Source organism: Nilaparvata lugens, chromosome 14 (assembly GCF_014356525.2).
Source record: "Nilaparvata lugens isolate BPH chromosome 14, ASM1435652v1, whole genome shotgun sequence".
Taxonomy (NCBI): Eukaryota; Metazoa; Arthropoda; class Insecta; order Hemiptera; family Delphacidae; genus Nilaparvata; species Nilaparvata lugens.
The window spans coordinates 6,333,682-6,350,757 of NC_052517.1; the positions used below are offsets into that span (position 1 = coordinate 6,333,682).

Genomic DNA, 17,076 nt, shown 5'->3' on the forward strand with positions numbered 1-17,076 from the left:
TTCTTCTTCTCCTTCTCCCACTCCTTCTCCTCTCCTTCTCCCTCTCAGGGTTGTGTGGTAGAGAGGACCAGGAGTCCTAACTCCGCCCTAATAAAGGCATATAATCAATCAATCAATCAATCTCCTTCTCCTCCTCCATCTTCCTCTTCTTCTGTGAGCTTTTGTTCTTCTGCTGAGGTTGATACCCACATTAGTTCTAGGCCTTTTCTACTTTTGTCTTCTTCTTCCTCTTCTTCTTCTCCTTCTTCTTCTTCTTCTCCATCATTTTCTGTATGTGCTTAAAATACATCCACTTTTTTCTTGCCATCCACTACCTCCTCCTCCTCCTCCTCCTCCTCCTCCACTTTCTGTTCTTCTCTAAGCCTCAACTGACACTTAGGCGACTCAGGTGGAGAAGAGACTGGACTCTAGTGGAGAGCATGTGTTTCCAAATGGTGACGTCGCGGAGACTAGAATCGACTGGTCTGAGTGTCACCATTTGGAAACACATGCTCTCCACTAGAGTCCAGTCTCTTCTCCACCTGAGTCGCCTAAGTGTGAGTTGAGCCAAAAATATTCAAATTGATCCAAATCAATCAATTTTCTTTGCATTCATTTCAGACAACGCAGCAACCAGACCAGAACTACCCGTGCCACCTCACTTTGGCACTGAAACCGTCTTTGCACCTTCCAACGACCTCAAGACACCTTCAAGGCCATTATACAAGGCCCTGCTGCAGAAGAAGGCTCCTCAACCGTCTGTCAAAGATGTCTCAAAGCCACTATACAAGGGAGATTCAAGGCCACTATACACTGCCCTGCTAGAGAAGAAGGCTCCTCAACCATCTGTCGAAGATGCCTCAAGGCCACTCGAGGAGGGATTCTCAAGGTCACTATACTCGGCCCGGCTAGAGAAGAATGCTCCTCAACCATCTGTCAAAGATGCCTCAAGGCCACTATACAAGGAAGCTCCACGGCCACTATACTCGGCCCTGCTAGAGAAGAAGGCTCCTCAACCATCTGCCAAGGAAGTCTCAAGGTCACTGGAGAAGGAAGCCTCAAGGTCATTGGACAAGGAAGCCTCAAGGTCACTGGACGAAGAGGCCTCCACGACCTTCAAGGAAGCCTTCAGGCGAGCTGCACCCACCCACTTCAGGCAGGACTACAACACGCCTGATAACTTCAGGTCCGGTCAGGAGACTAAGGACAAACCTGCGCAGACGGTGGTTGAGGCTGTGTATCCAGCAGCTGAAGGTAATAATTGATCGAATTTTTGTACTCTGAACAGTGGCTGACAAGTGATTACACAGATGTGTGGAGAAACCAGTCTATTGCTGTATTTCCATAAGGTCTATAGTTTCAATCAGGTACTTGTGGATGAGAATACTGCGTGAGGTCTACTGTTCACAGAACTACTAGTTACAAAGCTTTTAAACTTTGGATGGATTCTACAAACCATGAGATATCTTCTTATGCTATCTTTTCTCTACGTGTTAAGGTTGCATGGTTGCACAACCCCCTTCATTTTGATAATAAATTAATTATTTTTTTAGGAGTAAATGAAGTGACTGGATTTATAAGTGAGCTCTATTATTATCTCAATCACTGATATAAGCTTCACAATTTCATCATAATCCTATAATAAGAGCAGCAAACTGTAGAACGTGCACGCAGTAGTTCATGCGAAATCAGACGCTGTGGTAGAACTGAATATTAAATATAGCATTGGAGGTTGCAATCCTCCTGCAACCAAACTCATGTACGCGCACTATTATCATATATATATTAGTAAGGTTTACAAAACATCCCACGGCGTGGGTTGCTTTTCGTGGCCTTAACGTGGGTCCACTTTGCAGCGGGCCTAAAGCCGCCTCTCATCTATTTTAAGCCAGTTCTGTTAGGGAAGACTTTGGTATTATTTATGCTTAATTTTTATTTTAATTATTTTATACTTTTGATTATAAAATTATGTATTTTCTTTTATTATGTTTTGAATATGTATTTATTGTATGGCAAATAATGATTTGATTTGATTTGATTTGATTTGATTTGATCAACGTCCATACCTATTCGGCGGGATTCGAACCCACGACCAGGTAGCACTAGCAGACTGAGGGTGCAACGCCTTAGTCGACTCGGCTATCAGGCCGGCAAATTTATATCAAATATTAAATCTGTATTTGTACAGAAACAGTGAGATAGAGATGCAATGAGCATAGAATCAACTGAAGGAAAAGTGAGATATGTGTGTTCGTGGTAGTGGTGCACAAGTCTGTATGCACCTTCATATTTCACTACTTTTTCAATTCTTTAAAGCTTCTATTCTACATTCTTCCACATTATTCTATCTTCGATCTTTCCACTACTCTTTATACTCCTCCACCACCTCCTTCTCCTCCTCCTCTTCCACCTCCTCCAAATGCTCCTACTTCTCCTCCTTCTCCTACTCCTCCTTCTCCTCCTCCGCCTATTCCCAATCATTATTACCCTTCACCTCCTAATCTTTCTCCTCCTTTTCATCTTCCTCATCTTCCTCCTCCTCCTCCTCCTCAACCAGCCGCCTCTCCTTCTCCTCCTATTCCCAATAATTATTCCCCTTCACCTCCTAATCTTTCCCCTCCTTTTCCTTCTCTTCTACCTCCTCCTCGTCACCCTCATCCTCCTCCTACTCCTCCTCCTTCTTCTTCTTCTCCTTCTCCCTCTCCTTCTCCCTCTCAGGGTTGTGTGGTAGAGAGGACCAGGAGTCCTAACTCCGCCCTAATGAAGGCATATAATCAATCAATCAATCAATCTCCTTCTCCTCCACCATCTTCCTCTTCTTCTGCGAGCTTTTGTTCTTCTGCTGAGGTTGATACCCACATTAGTTCTAGGCCTTTTCTACTTTTGTCTTCTTCTTCCTCTTCTTCTTCTCCTTCTTCTTCTTCTTCTCCATCATTTTCTGTATGTGCTTAAAATACATCCACTTTTTTCTTGCCATTTCACTACCTCCTCCTCCTCCTCCACTTTCTGTTCTTCTCTAAGCCTCAACTCACACTTAGGCGACTCAGGTGGAGAAGAGACTGGACTCTAGTGGAGAGCATGTGTTTTGAAATGGTGACGTCGCGGAGACTAGAATCGACTGGACTGAGTGTCACCATTTGGAAACACATGCTCTCCACTAGAGTCCAGTCTCTCCTCAACCTGAGTCGCCTAAGTGTCAGTTGAGCCAAAAATATTCAAATTGATCCAAATCAATCAATTTTCTTTGCATTCATTTCAGACAACGCAGCAACCAGACCAGAACTACCCGTGCCACCTCACTTTGGCACTGAAACCGTCTTTGCACCTTCCAACGACCTCAAAACACCTTCAAGGCCACTATACAAGGCCCTGCTGCAGAAGAAGGCTCCTCAACCGTCTGTCAAAGATGTCTCAAGGCCACTATACAAGGAGATTCAAGGCCACTATACACTGCCCTGCTAGAGAAGAAGGCTCCTCAACCATCTGTCGAAGATGCCTCAAGGCCACTCGAGGAGGGAGTTCTCAAGGTCACTATACTCGGCCGGCTAGAGAAGAATGCTCCTCAACCATCTGTCAAAGATGCCTCAAGGCCACTATACAAGGAAGCTCCACGGCCACTATACTCGGCCCTGCTAGAGAAGAAGGCTCCTCAACCGTCTACCAAGGAAGTCTCAAGGTCACTGGAGAAGGAAGCCTCAAGGTCATTGGACAAGGAAGCCTCAAGGTCACTGGACGAAGAGGCCTCCACGACCTTCAAGGAAGCCTTCAGGCGAGCTGCACCCACCCACTTCAGGCAGGACTACAACACGCCTGATAACTTCAGGTCCGGTCAGGAGACTAAGGACAAACCTGCGCAGACGGTGGTTGAGGCTGTGTATCCAGCGGCTGAAGGTAATAATTGATCGAATTTTTGTACTCTGAACAGTGGCTGACAAGTGATTACACAGATGTGTGGAGAAACCAGTCTATTGCTGTATTTCCATAAGGTCTATAGTTTCAATCAGGTACTTGTGGATGAGAATACTGCGTGAGGTCTACTGTTCACAGAACTACTAGTTACAAAGCTTCTAAACTTTGAATGGATTCTACAAACCATGAGATATCTTCTTATGCTATCTTTTCTCTACGTGTTAAGGTTGCATGGTTGCACAACCCCCTTCATTTTGATGATAATAAATTAATTATTTTTCAGGAGTAAATGAAGTGACTGAATTTATAAGTGAGCTCTATTATTATCTCAATCACTGATATTAGATTCACAATTTCATTATAATCCTACAAACTGTAGAACGTGAACACAGTAGTTCATGCGAAATCAGACGCTGTGATGGAACTGAATATTGAATATAGCATTGAAGGTTGCAATCCTCCTGCAACCAAACTCATGTACGCGCACTATTATCATATATATATTAGTAAGGTTTACAAAACATCCCACGGCGTGGGTTGCTTTTCGTGGCCTTAACGTGGGTCCACTTTGCAGCGGGCCTAAAGCCGCCCCTCATCTATTTTAAGCCAGTTCTGTTAGGGAAGACTTTGGAATAGTACAGGTTCCATGAGATCATTATTGTATTCATATGTGTACTATGAACCTTGAGAGGTTGATTCCACTACAAAAATACACAAGTAATTTGCTCACCTTATGCAATACAGCATTATCCAGTAAGTGCATGTAGAGGCTGTACTTGATAGGCTTGACTCCTCGGTTGAGCGCTGCAGAGAGTGGTATGCTGCTAATTGTTTGACTCTCAATGAGAGTAAAACAGAAAATATTCTATTCACGCTTAGAAATCATTTAAGCAGTGAGCACCAGGAGTACCTGAAGCCGATTAAACTGCTGGGTCTTGTCCTAGACAGTAAAATGAGTTGGAGTAGCCACATAGAGTATCTGTGTAAGAAATTGTCCAGAGTTATGTACCTACTAAGAAAACTAAAATGTTGTAACTCTGTTTCACTCAAACACTGTGTTACTTGTGAATATTTGAAAAACACTTACTTTTGTTGGAGTATTGAGGAATGCATTTCACTCCTGAAGAGGAGCTTCATCAGCCTGACACCAGGGACGCTTGCTCTTAAGGGTTGGACTGTGTGGCCAAAATGTGGGTGGCCAAATATTCACAAGTAACACAGTGTCAGAACTACAACAGAGTTATTATATAGTGTTTTGTCATGGAAAGCAACATCAAATAAAATGTTGTGTCAGTAGGGAGGTACTTACTCTGACTTACTATGGTTTGTTTCATTCCCATCTCAATTATGGGCTCCGTCTTTGGAGTAACTCAAGTGATATGAAGAAGGAATTTATTTGGCAAAAAAAGCAATTCACTGTATTGTTGGTCTAAGGAGTGTTGAAAGCTGTAAAAATAGTTTTATCGAGCTTGGAATCATGACTCTCCCTTCAATGCACATTAATTTATTGTAACCTGGTCCATGTTAAAAAGCCTAACTCTATTAACAGCATGAACATAGAACTAGAAATAGAAATAACCTAATTACCCCAAATATCAGACTGCAAAAAACATTCAAAAGCTATAATTATCAACAATACTTATCATTCAATAAATTACTGACAACAATAAAAAATGACCACAAAAAAAGTTCATATCTACAGTAGCACCATGGCTCAAAAAAGAGGCTTTTTATACAATTGACAAATACCTAAGTCATAACGTGAGCATCTGACTGTTTTATATTATATTTGTATATTTATATATGTATATACATGTGTACATATGTGTTCATGTTTAATGTTATGTATATATGTGTTAGCAGTACGGTATAATGTTAGTATATGCAATGCTATGTATTATCTTCACATGACTTTTGTTTATAACATTATTTGTAATGTTCGATGACAAGAATAAAGATCATTGATTATTGGTTATTGATCCAAGGTGTAGCAAATTCTAATGAACTATCATTTTCAGGCTTTGGACCACTGGTGGACTTGGACAACACACCAAACCATTTCCATGGCATCAGAAACAGCCCAGGATTGACAGCAGAAGATCTGACCAACCCAATGTTCAGGAAACAGAGACATCATGGTGGTCCACATCAGCTTTCGTCTGATCCCAGAGGCTACCCAAAAGGTCCAGAAGATGATCAGGAGGAGTTTACCCCTCAAGAAATAGTGTTCTTGAGACAGCAGTCGTTGGAGCAACCGTATTCGTGGGATATGCCCTATGAAGATTGGTACCCTGGGATGCCGTTCCAGGTGGAACGGTTCCCTGGAGAGGAATTTAGTGGAAGTCCGGAGGAGTACTACAGGGAACAGATCCGGAGGACACATTCACAGAGGAAACAGTTGCAGATGGAACAGCCCCAGAGGGCCTATGAAGATCTGTTCCCTGACATATTCTCTGGAAAGGAATATCCAGAGGACCCAGAGCAGTTCAAGAGGGAACCTATTCCAGAGTTCGTAGCAGATCAGGCCCCCATGGAGCAGATATCGCTCTTTGAGGATCAGGTTCCTGTCGGGTTCAACCAGGATTACAATACTCCTGACAAGTTCAGGCATGGCTTTGAGACAAGAGACAGTTTCCCAGCTGGTCGGGAGGCATCGAGTAACAGTCTGATGTATGGTCTGGATTACCAGAAGTCCCTCAATGAGCCACAACCTCTGCCTGATCTGGAGCCTAGAGGATACACTGAAGGTGGCATGGTCTATCTGCCTGATAAGAGTGGATCAGCTAAGAATGAAGGTAAGAGAATTCATCATCATGAAACAACTTGTGTATTCAAGTATGCAAAATTAGTGACTAAGGCTCAACTCACACTTATATGCTAGTCCATTTAGCATTACCAAATGTGCACCTTGGAGGCGAATTAGCGTTACACATAGTTGACCGAGCGAAGTGAAGTCTAAGATTCTAGTCGACGGTTTGGCATTTCTCTTAATGTATAAATGTTTATATGTTGCGCATTTATGGCGAACCTCGGTAATAGATTTCCATGAAATTTGACAGGTATGTTCCATTTTGAATTGTGCGTCGACGTATATACAAGGTTTTTGGAAATTTTGCATTTCAAGGATAATATAAAAGGAAAAAGGAGCCTCCTTGATACGCCAATATTAGAGTAAAAATCAGAATATAGAATTATTCATCATAAATCAGCTGACAAGTGATTACACAGATGTGTGGAGAAGCCAGTCTATTGCTGTATTTCCATAAGGTCTATAGTTTCAATCAGGTACTTGTGGATGAGAATACTGCGTGAGGTCTACTGTTCACAGAACTACTAGTTAAGTAAAAAACCCGATTGCTGGAAAAACTTTGAGGTTAAAGAAGGTTGAAACTCAATTTTCACAGGAAAAAACATTTCCAAAATTGTCTTCACTATTATAAATGTCCAAAATTGCTTCAAATTGTAATTTATCACATAAAACAATTCAAATATAGAATCTCTTTCCTGTATAGGGCTACTTTTTATAGAAATAGAAAGAAAAATAAAAATCTCAGTACCCTTTTTGGAATTATTTAATCACAACATGTTTCGGACATTGATGCCATTTTCAAGTGATTTGAAGTGAATATAGAATTTATGTTTGAAATTTGCTCCCAAAAAAACATTTAGCTAACATTAGCTAAAACATGTTGCTAAGCTGGTAACTGGTAACTAAGAATTTTTACTATTTAGGGAAATAACATACTAATGTCAAGTGGAAATTATGCGATACAAAAGCATTTCCCAAATACTTCTTCAGCACATCCTGGAAGAGGATAGTACAATCTCTTTTAAATGTATTCAATTGATATCAATTAGAATAAAATCATTTTCGCCACACTGCACAGAAAGCAGGTGTTTTATAGTCCTTACGTAGGTAGATCTGAAAGACATTGTTTGCAGACGACTCTCGTCTGAAGTCAGAACAGGTTTCTTTCCGGCCTAGGCCGGAAAGAGTACCCTTTCCAGCCGCTAACCTGGAACTAAGAAAGGTGATCAAAAAACAGCTGATCAAAAAACTTTTCATTATTTGTGTTCATTATTCAATAATTAAAACATTTATAATAATATCATGTTATTGTCATTTGAAAGAATAAAAAAGTATAAACTCAACCTCCCACATAACTGGACATCATCTATTAGGTTATTTAGACAAATCAGAATAAAAAATAAAAATACTTGGACAATTTCCTATATTCAGATTACCTCAGATTTGCTAGAGCTATCACCTTCCACTTCTGCTTTCGGAAGTGCTTAGTAAACAACTATTCTCATATAAATATATTGTTTATTTTTGTGTGTGGCGGAAAATAGCGTTTGCACCACAGGCAAAATTTTTTTCCGGCTCTCAATCTTTTCTAGTCCTCGGCCTACGGCCTCGGACTTGAAAAATCTCATTTTCCGCTCTAGGTGCGAAATATACTATTAATTGCCGAATGAAAATCACACAATTAAAAAATATTTCATCTCAAAAGCTTCTTCTTTAGCAACTCCTGTAAGAGGAAATCTCACACTTTCTATGAAATTTATTCAATCAATATAAGTTGAAATCCAATCACTTGACTGTCAAATAGACATTATACAATAGAAGAATGATAGGCCTACGTAAAAACGGCTTCTTCTGTAACTTATCCTGTAGGGGAAAACTCTCACTTACATCATAATCTATACAAACAATATTAATTGATATAATTATTATTTAACGAAAATCCTAAATAAATGCTGTAAATCACCCCGAAAACTTCTGCTACTGCAGACATTGACAACAGGGTTAACAGCTAGATGGAAATTCGATGAGAACTACTATCCAAAAATTATTTGCCAGCCCGGGAATCGAACCCGGTACCTCCCAATAACCTCTCTGGGTGATTTACAGCATTTATTCAGGATTTTCGTTAAATAATAATTATATATTAATGAGCATTTGAATAAATGCATTCTCTATTCAATTCCATCTGTAAATTAATTGATATCAAAACAGTCTCTCATAAACCAAGTAAAAATTAAACAGTAACTCCTATTTCGCACCATGTCTAACCTATCTAATATTTCAGAGAGGAATAATATCACAAGGTAGCCTTAATTTTCCTATCCCTATCATTTCGATGGTGTACTACTTATTGTAAGAATGAATGAATAAATCAGAATAAAACGTCACAGAATGCTTCTCCCCTTGCCCTTTCTGTAATGGAAAAACTTACACTTTCAGTAAATTGATTGAATTTATTCAAATCCATTTTCCAAAGATAAATTGAAAATCGAGTTTCAACCTTTTTTAACCTCAAAATTGTTCCAGCAATCAGATTTTCTACTTAACTATGTGTAACTAAGCTAGTTCGCCTCCATGGTGCACATTGGGTAACGCTAAATGGACTAGCAAATAATGCCGGTCAGACAAACTTATGTTCTCCTCACCGAAAACTACACAACATCTCAAAGAATTGGAAATATACAGTGTATATCTAGGCATTTGAGACTCATGAGTTTTATATGCGTTGTGTATCTACCATACGCTAAATAAATCCACTTGACAAGTCCACTTGCTTCACATTGATATTGACTGAATTTCATCAAAATTGTGTATTTATATTTGTCAATCAAATGATTAAGGATATATTTGTCGATCAATAATATTGATAAGATTCAAATACGGGCCCCAATGGGCACGTTCTGTGTACATGGAATGTGGTAAATTGTCCGATTCACAATTGACCAGGTTAAAAGTTCCGCGTTTCATGGGAAGAGTTTTGACAGATTCTGTACCAGAAACCAGTTCCAGTTCTAAGTTCCTGCCCCACAGTCGAAGCGTGGTAAATTGTCCGGCCTGGTACAGTTCCAACTATCTGATCTCTCATTGGTTGATTATTGTATAGTGAGGTCCACATTATAATGACAGTATTTGATCAACTTTGGTTTTGCTATCCTTGTCTATCATTCTACATAGCCGGTGGTACTATCCTTTTCTAGGTCCACAACGATGCCAATTATGTTTTTGACAGTGTAGAAATATAATTAATCAATGCAGAAAATCGGCATCACTATTCTTCTATATTTATACACTGCCATTATAACGTGGACCTCACTATAGTCTGCTTGCTTCTTTCCACATGCGCTGATAGTTTGTTTGCCATAGCATAGCCATAGAATACATAACCAACAATAATTATGATGTTTGATAACCATTCATTAAATGAATTTTCCTCTATAGAAAATTTTAGAGTAATGGAATAAGAGAAATGCACACTTTTCTAGACGGTAAGTTTGTAAAACAGCCTTTCTTCATTCATGCAGCTAGTGAACGACACATTTTAGTGTGAATCAACTTTATATATGCGCGCCAAAAGCTTGAACCAACGATTTTGAAATGGCATTCCATGGGAAAATGTTGCACTAAAGTTCCCCAAGCGAAAATGGGTCTCTCAAGGCTACAGCAATGTTACCACTGTTGTCCACCCCTCACTCGACCAGTCTAGATACATTGACTATATTTCTACACCCTGAAGATCACTCTTGCCTTCTCATACTCCTCTTCCCATTTCCTCTTCCTCTTTTCCGTCACTACCGTCACAAATTCTTTTGAGCACGTCAGGTTCAAAAGTTCTATTGTGTCATTCTTTTAAGTAAGAACAATAACATCCCCCGTTACCTCCTCTCCTCCTCCACTATCTTCTTCAACACATGAAATAGAGGAAAGAATATTGTTATGTATAATGTATAACTCTTTCTAGAGTCATGACATCAAGAAATCCAATTTTATAATCATGATTAGATTTTTCGTTATAAATGCAACTATTTATGAACTGAGCTATTACTTCATAAAGGTTATTTGAAGACTTTAATAATAATCATTTGGAAGTGGAGTGATGTAATTTTATTTATTTTATTTGATATTCTTGTAGTGTCCACTTCACTCTGCATTTTTCAATTTGCATGAATTCTCATTTGATTCCCATCACACTTCATCCATGCTTTGGACTGTCTGTGTTGAAAGGTTGAAAATATTCATAGTGTTTTCCAGAATTGTTCATTTATGCGTGAGAAAATGATTATTATATTTCTTAGAAAAACTCATTGATATCCTTATTATTCGGTCTGTTCACATTTCAACTTATCCAACTCCTTTTCATGCTTCTATTCTTTTTCAAACACCAGCACAGCTGTTGAGAGTTTTATGTATTATTTATAATATATAATCATTATGTACAATACATTTGTAAAACTGTGAACTATATTGTCCTCGTCATAGTCAACAATCCAGAGAAAACAAACAATACTTCTCACAAGAACAATACTTCACTCTCACACCCTCTCTCTCTCACACACATTCACTTTCTCTCTTACTAGCCACCCTTAGTACAAAGTGGCAACAGTGTTGGTAGAGACGGGTGGTGGTGTCAAGAGGAAATTTCGACCTTGAGAGACCCATTTTCGCTTGGGGAACTATAGTCACGTGATGGAACAATTTACGATTGGAACTGGAACAATTTACTGTACACAGAACGTACACAATGATTGTATGAGTTTTATCAAAATTGTGTGTTTTTCTTTTATAGAAGAGGCAGAAGAAGAAGCTCTATCGGAAATCTTGAGTGATTTGGACCCAGCCATGGGTTGGGGCTTCAAGAGACGGGAGCGTCTTGATGTGAAGAAACCAGGACCTCTGTTCAGCACAAACAACTATGCTTTTAAGGTTAGTGAAGTTACAATTTGAGTTAGACTTCACCATATAAAAATACAAATTATATAGTGAGGTCCACGTTATAATTTAAAATTTTTAAAATTTTATAAATAATTAATAAGTTACTGTTCTAGATTTTTTTGATATTTTAGACTAAATATGATTTCGATTCAAAATTTGCTCGTTTAGCTGAGTATTGAAGAGCGTAAATTGTATTTTGAAAAGTGAAAGTGACATAACCAACATTTTGATTTGGACATTATAGTAGAAATTGGAAATGGGACAGTTTTGGGCATGAGCCTGTTGTGCCTTTCCTCATGTTAAGTACTTGTACACAATGTGATAATAAATAAATAAATGAATAAATAAATAAATAAATAATGACAGTGGAGAAAGATAGGAGAACAATGTTGCCCATCCTCTGTCTTGTCAATATGCCTTCTATAGACGGTAGCTGATACAAGTTTATTGATGTAATATTAACTGTTGATTCTCGTTTAAAATAATCAATTATATTTTATTAAGTATTAAATTATATTTTTCAATGATCTCATAATGAATTTTCATAATTAAGATGAAATATTTTGTTAATTAATTATCAATTCTACATTGTTAAAAAACGATTTTCAACAGAGTAGAGCGTGAAAGAGATAGCACTATCCGCTTTGTTGAATGATAGACAAGAATAGCAATACCATTGCTAATCGAACACTGCCATTATAACGAGAAATATTAATCTGGAGATTCTAATCGATTTGATCAAAATAATCTGATTTGTTGACATGACATGGTATATCATTCTAAAGAAGAGTAGGCCTATATCATAATTCTCAAAGTTTATCATTATTTTACAGTTTTAAGTAATCAGTGAGTGTTATTTAGTTATTCAATTTGGTTTGTAAACAATCTAAATTAAAACTTATAATTCTAATTTTTGTACTAATAATTTATTGTTTTGTTTCAATTATCAAAACCAGTTCGATCATTAATTGTTTTTCATTTTCCCACCCTTACCTACTCGGTGAAGGCACATATTGCTTACATATTTGGTGGAGGTTTATCCTGCCGTCCATATCGTGTTTACAAAATGTTTGGACTGAAAATTGGACCCGAATTCAAGTGTATGGAACATAACCTACTTTTTGGAATTTTTATAGTGTTTAAATAAAAATTCGGGGAAGAAACAGTTTTGGGCTGTGCCTGTTTGTCTTTCCCCAATCATTTCAAAGAATTGTGTTCTGTTTATCAATAGTTTATAAATAACGAGCAAAGCTCGAATAAAGTTTAAATTGAATTCAATAATTGATTAATATTGTCCTAAGATGGCAAGTGCATTGAATCCATATTTTATCCTATTCTATTGAGCATGGAATTTGTATTTGGATGTGGCCTATTCATGATTTACTGAGATTTTCGTTATATTCTTCATCTTGTTCCATTTTTTTCTTTCCCATTTTTAAGATCTATATAGTTATTTGTGCAACTAGTGCGCAAAGTGACAGTTTGCTACACCGGAAGAAACGTTTACGCCCGAGCCGTAGGCGAGGGCGGAATGGTTTCTTGAGTGCAGCAGAGGAACTTTGCGCACGTATTTCACATTAAGTTTTTCCTACAGTTACCATTGAATATGAAAAGTGGGTAATTATGGGTAAAATTGCCTGAAATGCATCAAATGTTTTTCTGTGTAATTTTATTATTGATAAAAACCTTAATCCTAAAATCCTAAAGTCCTCGTTGTCGTTGGTTATAATATATAATGAATAATAATTAGCGCGTTGTGCTTGGTTGCACCTCTGCTCACTATAGCAGCCACAGCAGTCACTGTTACCAACTTCATTTTGATTTTGCTGCACTGTTGCTCCATATAACCTACTAAGTATTTTGCGTTGCTATGTTGCAAATCTGGAGTGCAGAAAAATTTTTCCCGCACTAGAGCGGAAAAGTGATTCTTTGCGTTCTGTAATCAGTGCAGCAATGGCCACTTTTCAACGTAACTGTAGGAAAAATAAATAACGAGCGAAGCTCGGCACCCCGATATTTTGAATAGATCCGATGAATGAAGTTTAAATTGAATTCGATAATATTGATCAATATTGTCCTAAGATGGCAAGTGAATTGAATCCTTATTTTATCCTATTCTATTGAGCATGCAATTTGTATTTGGATGAGCCTATCAATGGTTTACTGTGATTTTCGTCACATTCTTCATCGTGATCCATATTTTTTCTTTTCCATTTTTAAGATCCTCTATTTTTTATTCTTCCAGACCGAGGATGAACAGAAAATGAAGAAAGCAGCTTCAATTCAGGATTCATCAGGTAGAACTTTTTATTAGCTTATCACCTTCTTTTCATTCTTCTCCTCCTCCTCATCCACCCTCACCTGCTATCAATCATTCTCCTACTTCTCATCCTCCTTTTTTTCTTCTCCTCCTCCCTACATCCTACTTCCCCTTCTCCACCTTTTTTCTAATGTTCTGGTCTCCTTGGTGCCGGTTGCACAAAAGCCGGTTAAATATTAATAGTGATTTAATAGTGATAAGCCGTCTTATCAAAAAAGCCTTCTCTGATTGGTTCTCGTGAAATCAATCACGATCAAAATTTAAGGCTGTTCAAAGGCTAAAAATAAACTTTTTACTTGTGATATGTTTTGAAGTTTTTCGATTTGTATACTATCAAGCTATCAAAATGTACAAGTTTTATCAGGAAAACATTTCTTTCCGATCAGTACTTTTTGAGATATGAGCACCTTAAATTTAAATTTTTGGGACAGAACATTTCAAATTCGGTAAGAGTTAAATCCATTAGATTCAGAGGATAGATTCTTCATGGTACTGTTGAAATAGTAGAACCAAAATTTCTGAATATATCAATTTTTGAGAAAGTTATTTAATTTACTAAATATGACCAAAAATAACTTTTAGTTAAGTTTTTTTTGGCATGTTTGGTAAATTGAATAACTTTCTCAAAAATTGATATTTTCAGAAAATTTTGGTTTTACTATTTCAACAATACCATGAAGAATCTATCCTCTGAATCTCATGGATTTATCTCTTACCGAATTTGAAATGTTCTGTCCTAAATTTTTAAATTTTAGGCGCTCATATCTTAAAAAGTAACGATCGGAAAAAATGTTTTCCTGAAAAAACTTTTACATTTTGATAGCTTGATAGTATACAAATCGAATAACTTTGAGAAATATCACCATTAGAAAGTTTATTTTTAGCCTTTGCACAAACTTAACAGGCAGGCTTTTGTGCAACCGGGGATTCGACTGTACACTCATACATTCATTAGAAGAATGAATGATAAGATAGATCTTTTCCAATCAAGATAGTTTGTGCTCAGATATACTTTCATATTAAGTGTTCTATTTTTTCAGATGATAACAAAGATAAGGAGGCATTATCCAAGGAAATGCTACAGGAGGAACTGATGGAATCTAATTCTAAACCTCAACGATTATATAAGTTGCCTTATGTAAGTTTTATAACCAACCAAATTACCTATGTTTCATGTAAGTCAAATACCTTCTTTCAACTCTCCCCTACTAGTAGTTCTGTGAACAGTAGACCTCACGCAGTATTCTCATCCACAAGTAGCTGATTGAAACTATAGACCTATATGGAAATACAGCAATAGACTGGCTTCTCCACACATCTGTGTAATCACTTGTCAGCTGATTTATGATGAATCATTCTATAGTCTGATTTTTACTCTAATATTGGCGTACGAGGGAGGCTCCTTTTTCCTTTTATATTATCGTTGAAATGCGAAATTTCCAAAAACCTTGTATATACGTCGACGCGCAATTAAAAAAGGAACATACCTGTCAAATTTCATGAAAATCTATCACCGCGTTTCGCCGTAAATGCGCAACATATAAACATTTAAACATTCAAACATTTAAACATTAAAACATTAAGACCCGGTTTCGGAGCTCGGGATTTGGCTAAGTTCTAAGACTTTAAACATCTGGAGTAAGAAAATTGGCTTTCCAAAACGGGGCGTAGTCTCAGTCATTGTCAAAGTCACGTATGAATTTAATTTTTAAAAAACTAGGAAGTTAATCACAAAATAGAATATAGAGAAAGCAGTGTAACGTTTCAGCTGTTTTGAATTATTTAGAAATGTTTAATTTCGTCAAGGAAAAACGTTTTCAATTATAGAAATGAGAAAATAAAAACTGTGACTACGGTTATAAAAACTGCGACTACGCCCCGTTTTGGAAAGCCAATTTTCTGACTCCAGCTGTTTAAAGTCTAGAACTTAACTAAATCCCAAGCTCGGAAACCGGCCCTAAGAGAAATGCCAAACCGTCGACTTGAATCTTAGATATCACTTCGCTCGGTCAATAATATACCATAGTGAGGTCCACGTTATAATGGCAGTGGATAAAGATAGGTGAATAGCGATGCCGATTCTCTGCATTTATTAATTATATTTCTACACTGTCAAAAACATAATTGGCATCGTTCTGGACCTATAAAAGGCTAGTACCACCGGCTTTGTCGAATGATAGACAAGGATAGCAAAACCGAAGTTGATCAAATACTGTCATTATTGACCGATCGAAGTGAGGTCTAAGATTCAAGTCGACGGTTTGGCATTTCTCTTAATGTTTAAATGTTTGAATGTTCAAATGTTTATATGTTGCGCATTTACGGCGAAATGCAGTAATAGATTTTCATGAAATTTGACAGGTATGTTCCTTTTTTAATTGCGCGTCGACGTATATACAAGGTTTTTGGGAATTTTACTTTTCAAGGATAGTATAAAAGGAAACAGGAGCCTCCTTCATACGCCAATATTAGAGTAAAAATCAGACTATAGAATTATTCATCATAAATCAGCTGACAAGTGATTACACAGATGTGTGGAGAAGCCAGTCTATTGCTGTATTTCCATAAGGTCTATAGTTTCAATCAGGTACTTGTGGATGAGAATACTGCGTGAGGTCTACTGTTCACAGAACTACTAGTATTGTGCCGTTCATACACTCTCACCCCAACAAAACAGTAAAAATCTACAATAATCGGCTTGAGATAACAGTAAAAGTTACGACATAAACGTCCTATACCATGGAATATCTATTTACGCTGTTGTTTCTCTACGGTTTTAGTATAATATGAAGATTGTTTCAAAGTTCATTTTTTATGTAAAATCCATATTTTCGAACTCAGTTTTTTGAAAAACAGGGTTAAGAAATGAGACGGGGCCGCCGAAAACAATGGATGGACAGGTAGAAGTTCTAAAGACCCTTCAGTGGTCACCTATTGTTATTGAATTTTGACATTTTCGTGGTGTATTGTCAAGGTTTTCACTCCGAGCAATATATTGGTGGACCATTGAAGGCACTTCCAGCTGTAAACCAGTGGTAGCATACAGTGATTGGATAAACACACACATTTACTATCGATGACAAGTACAAATTTAGTGAAACGTACGTGGTGTGTGAAGCCCACATCGATT

General features: G+C 37.5%; 1 protein-coding gene across 1 annotated transcript in view; it reads left to right on the top strand.

Annotated features, from left to right (window-relative positions):
- Window positions 1–17,076, top strand: part of LOC111044754 — a 114,891-nt gene that overhangs the window by 54,641 nt on the left and 43,174 nt on the right. The window contains exons 7-13 of the mRNA XM_039441153.1: window positions 601–1,233; window positions 3,239–3,374; window positions 3,419–3,870; window positions 5,907–6,683; window positions 11,481–11,617; window positions 13,872–13,923; window positions 14,987–15,084. Coding sequence (XP_039297087.1) covers window positions 601–1,233; window positions 3,239–3,374; window positions 3,419–3,870; window positions 5,907–6,683; window positions 11,481–11,617; window positions 13,872–13,923; window positions 14,987–15,084 — 2,285 coding nt within the window. The remainder of the gene's footprint in view (window positions 1–600; window positions 1,234–3,238; window positions 3,375–3,418; window positions 3,871–5,906; window positions 6,684–11,480; window positions 11,618–13,871; window positions 13,924–14,986; window positions 15,085–17,076) is intronic.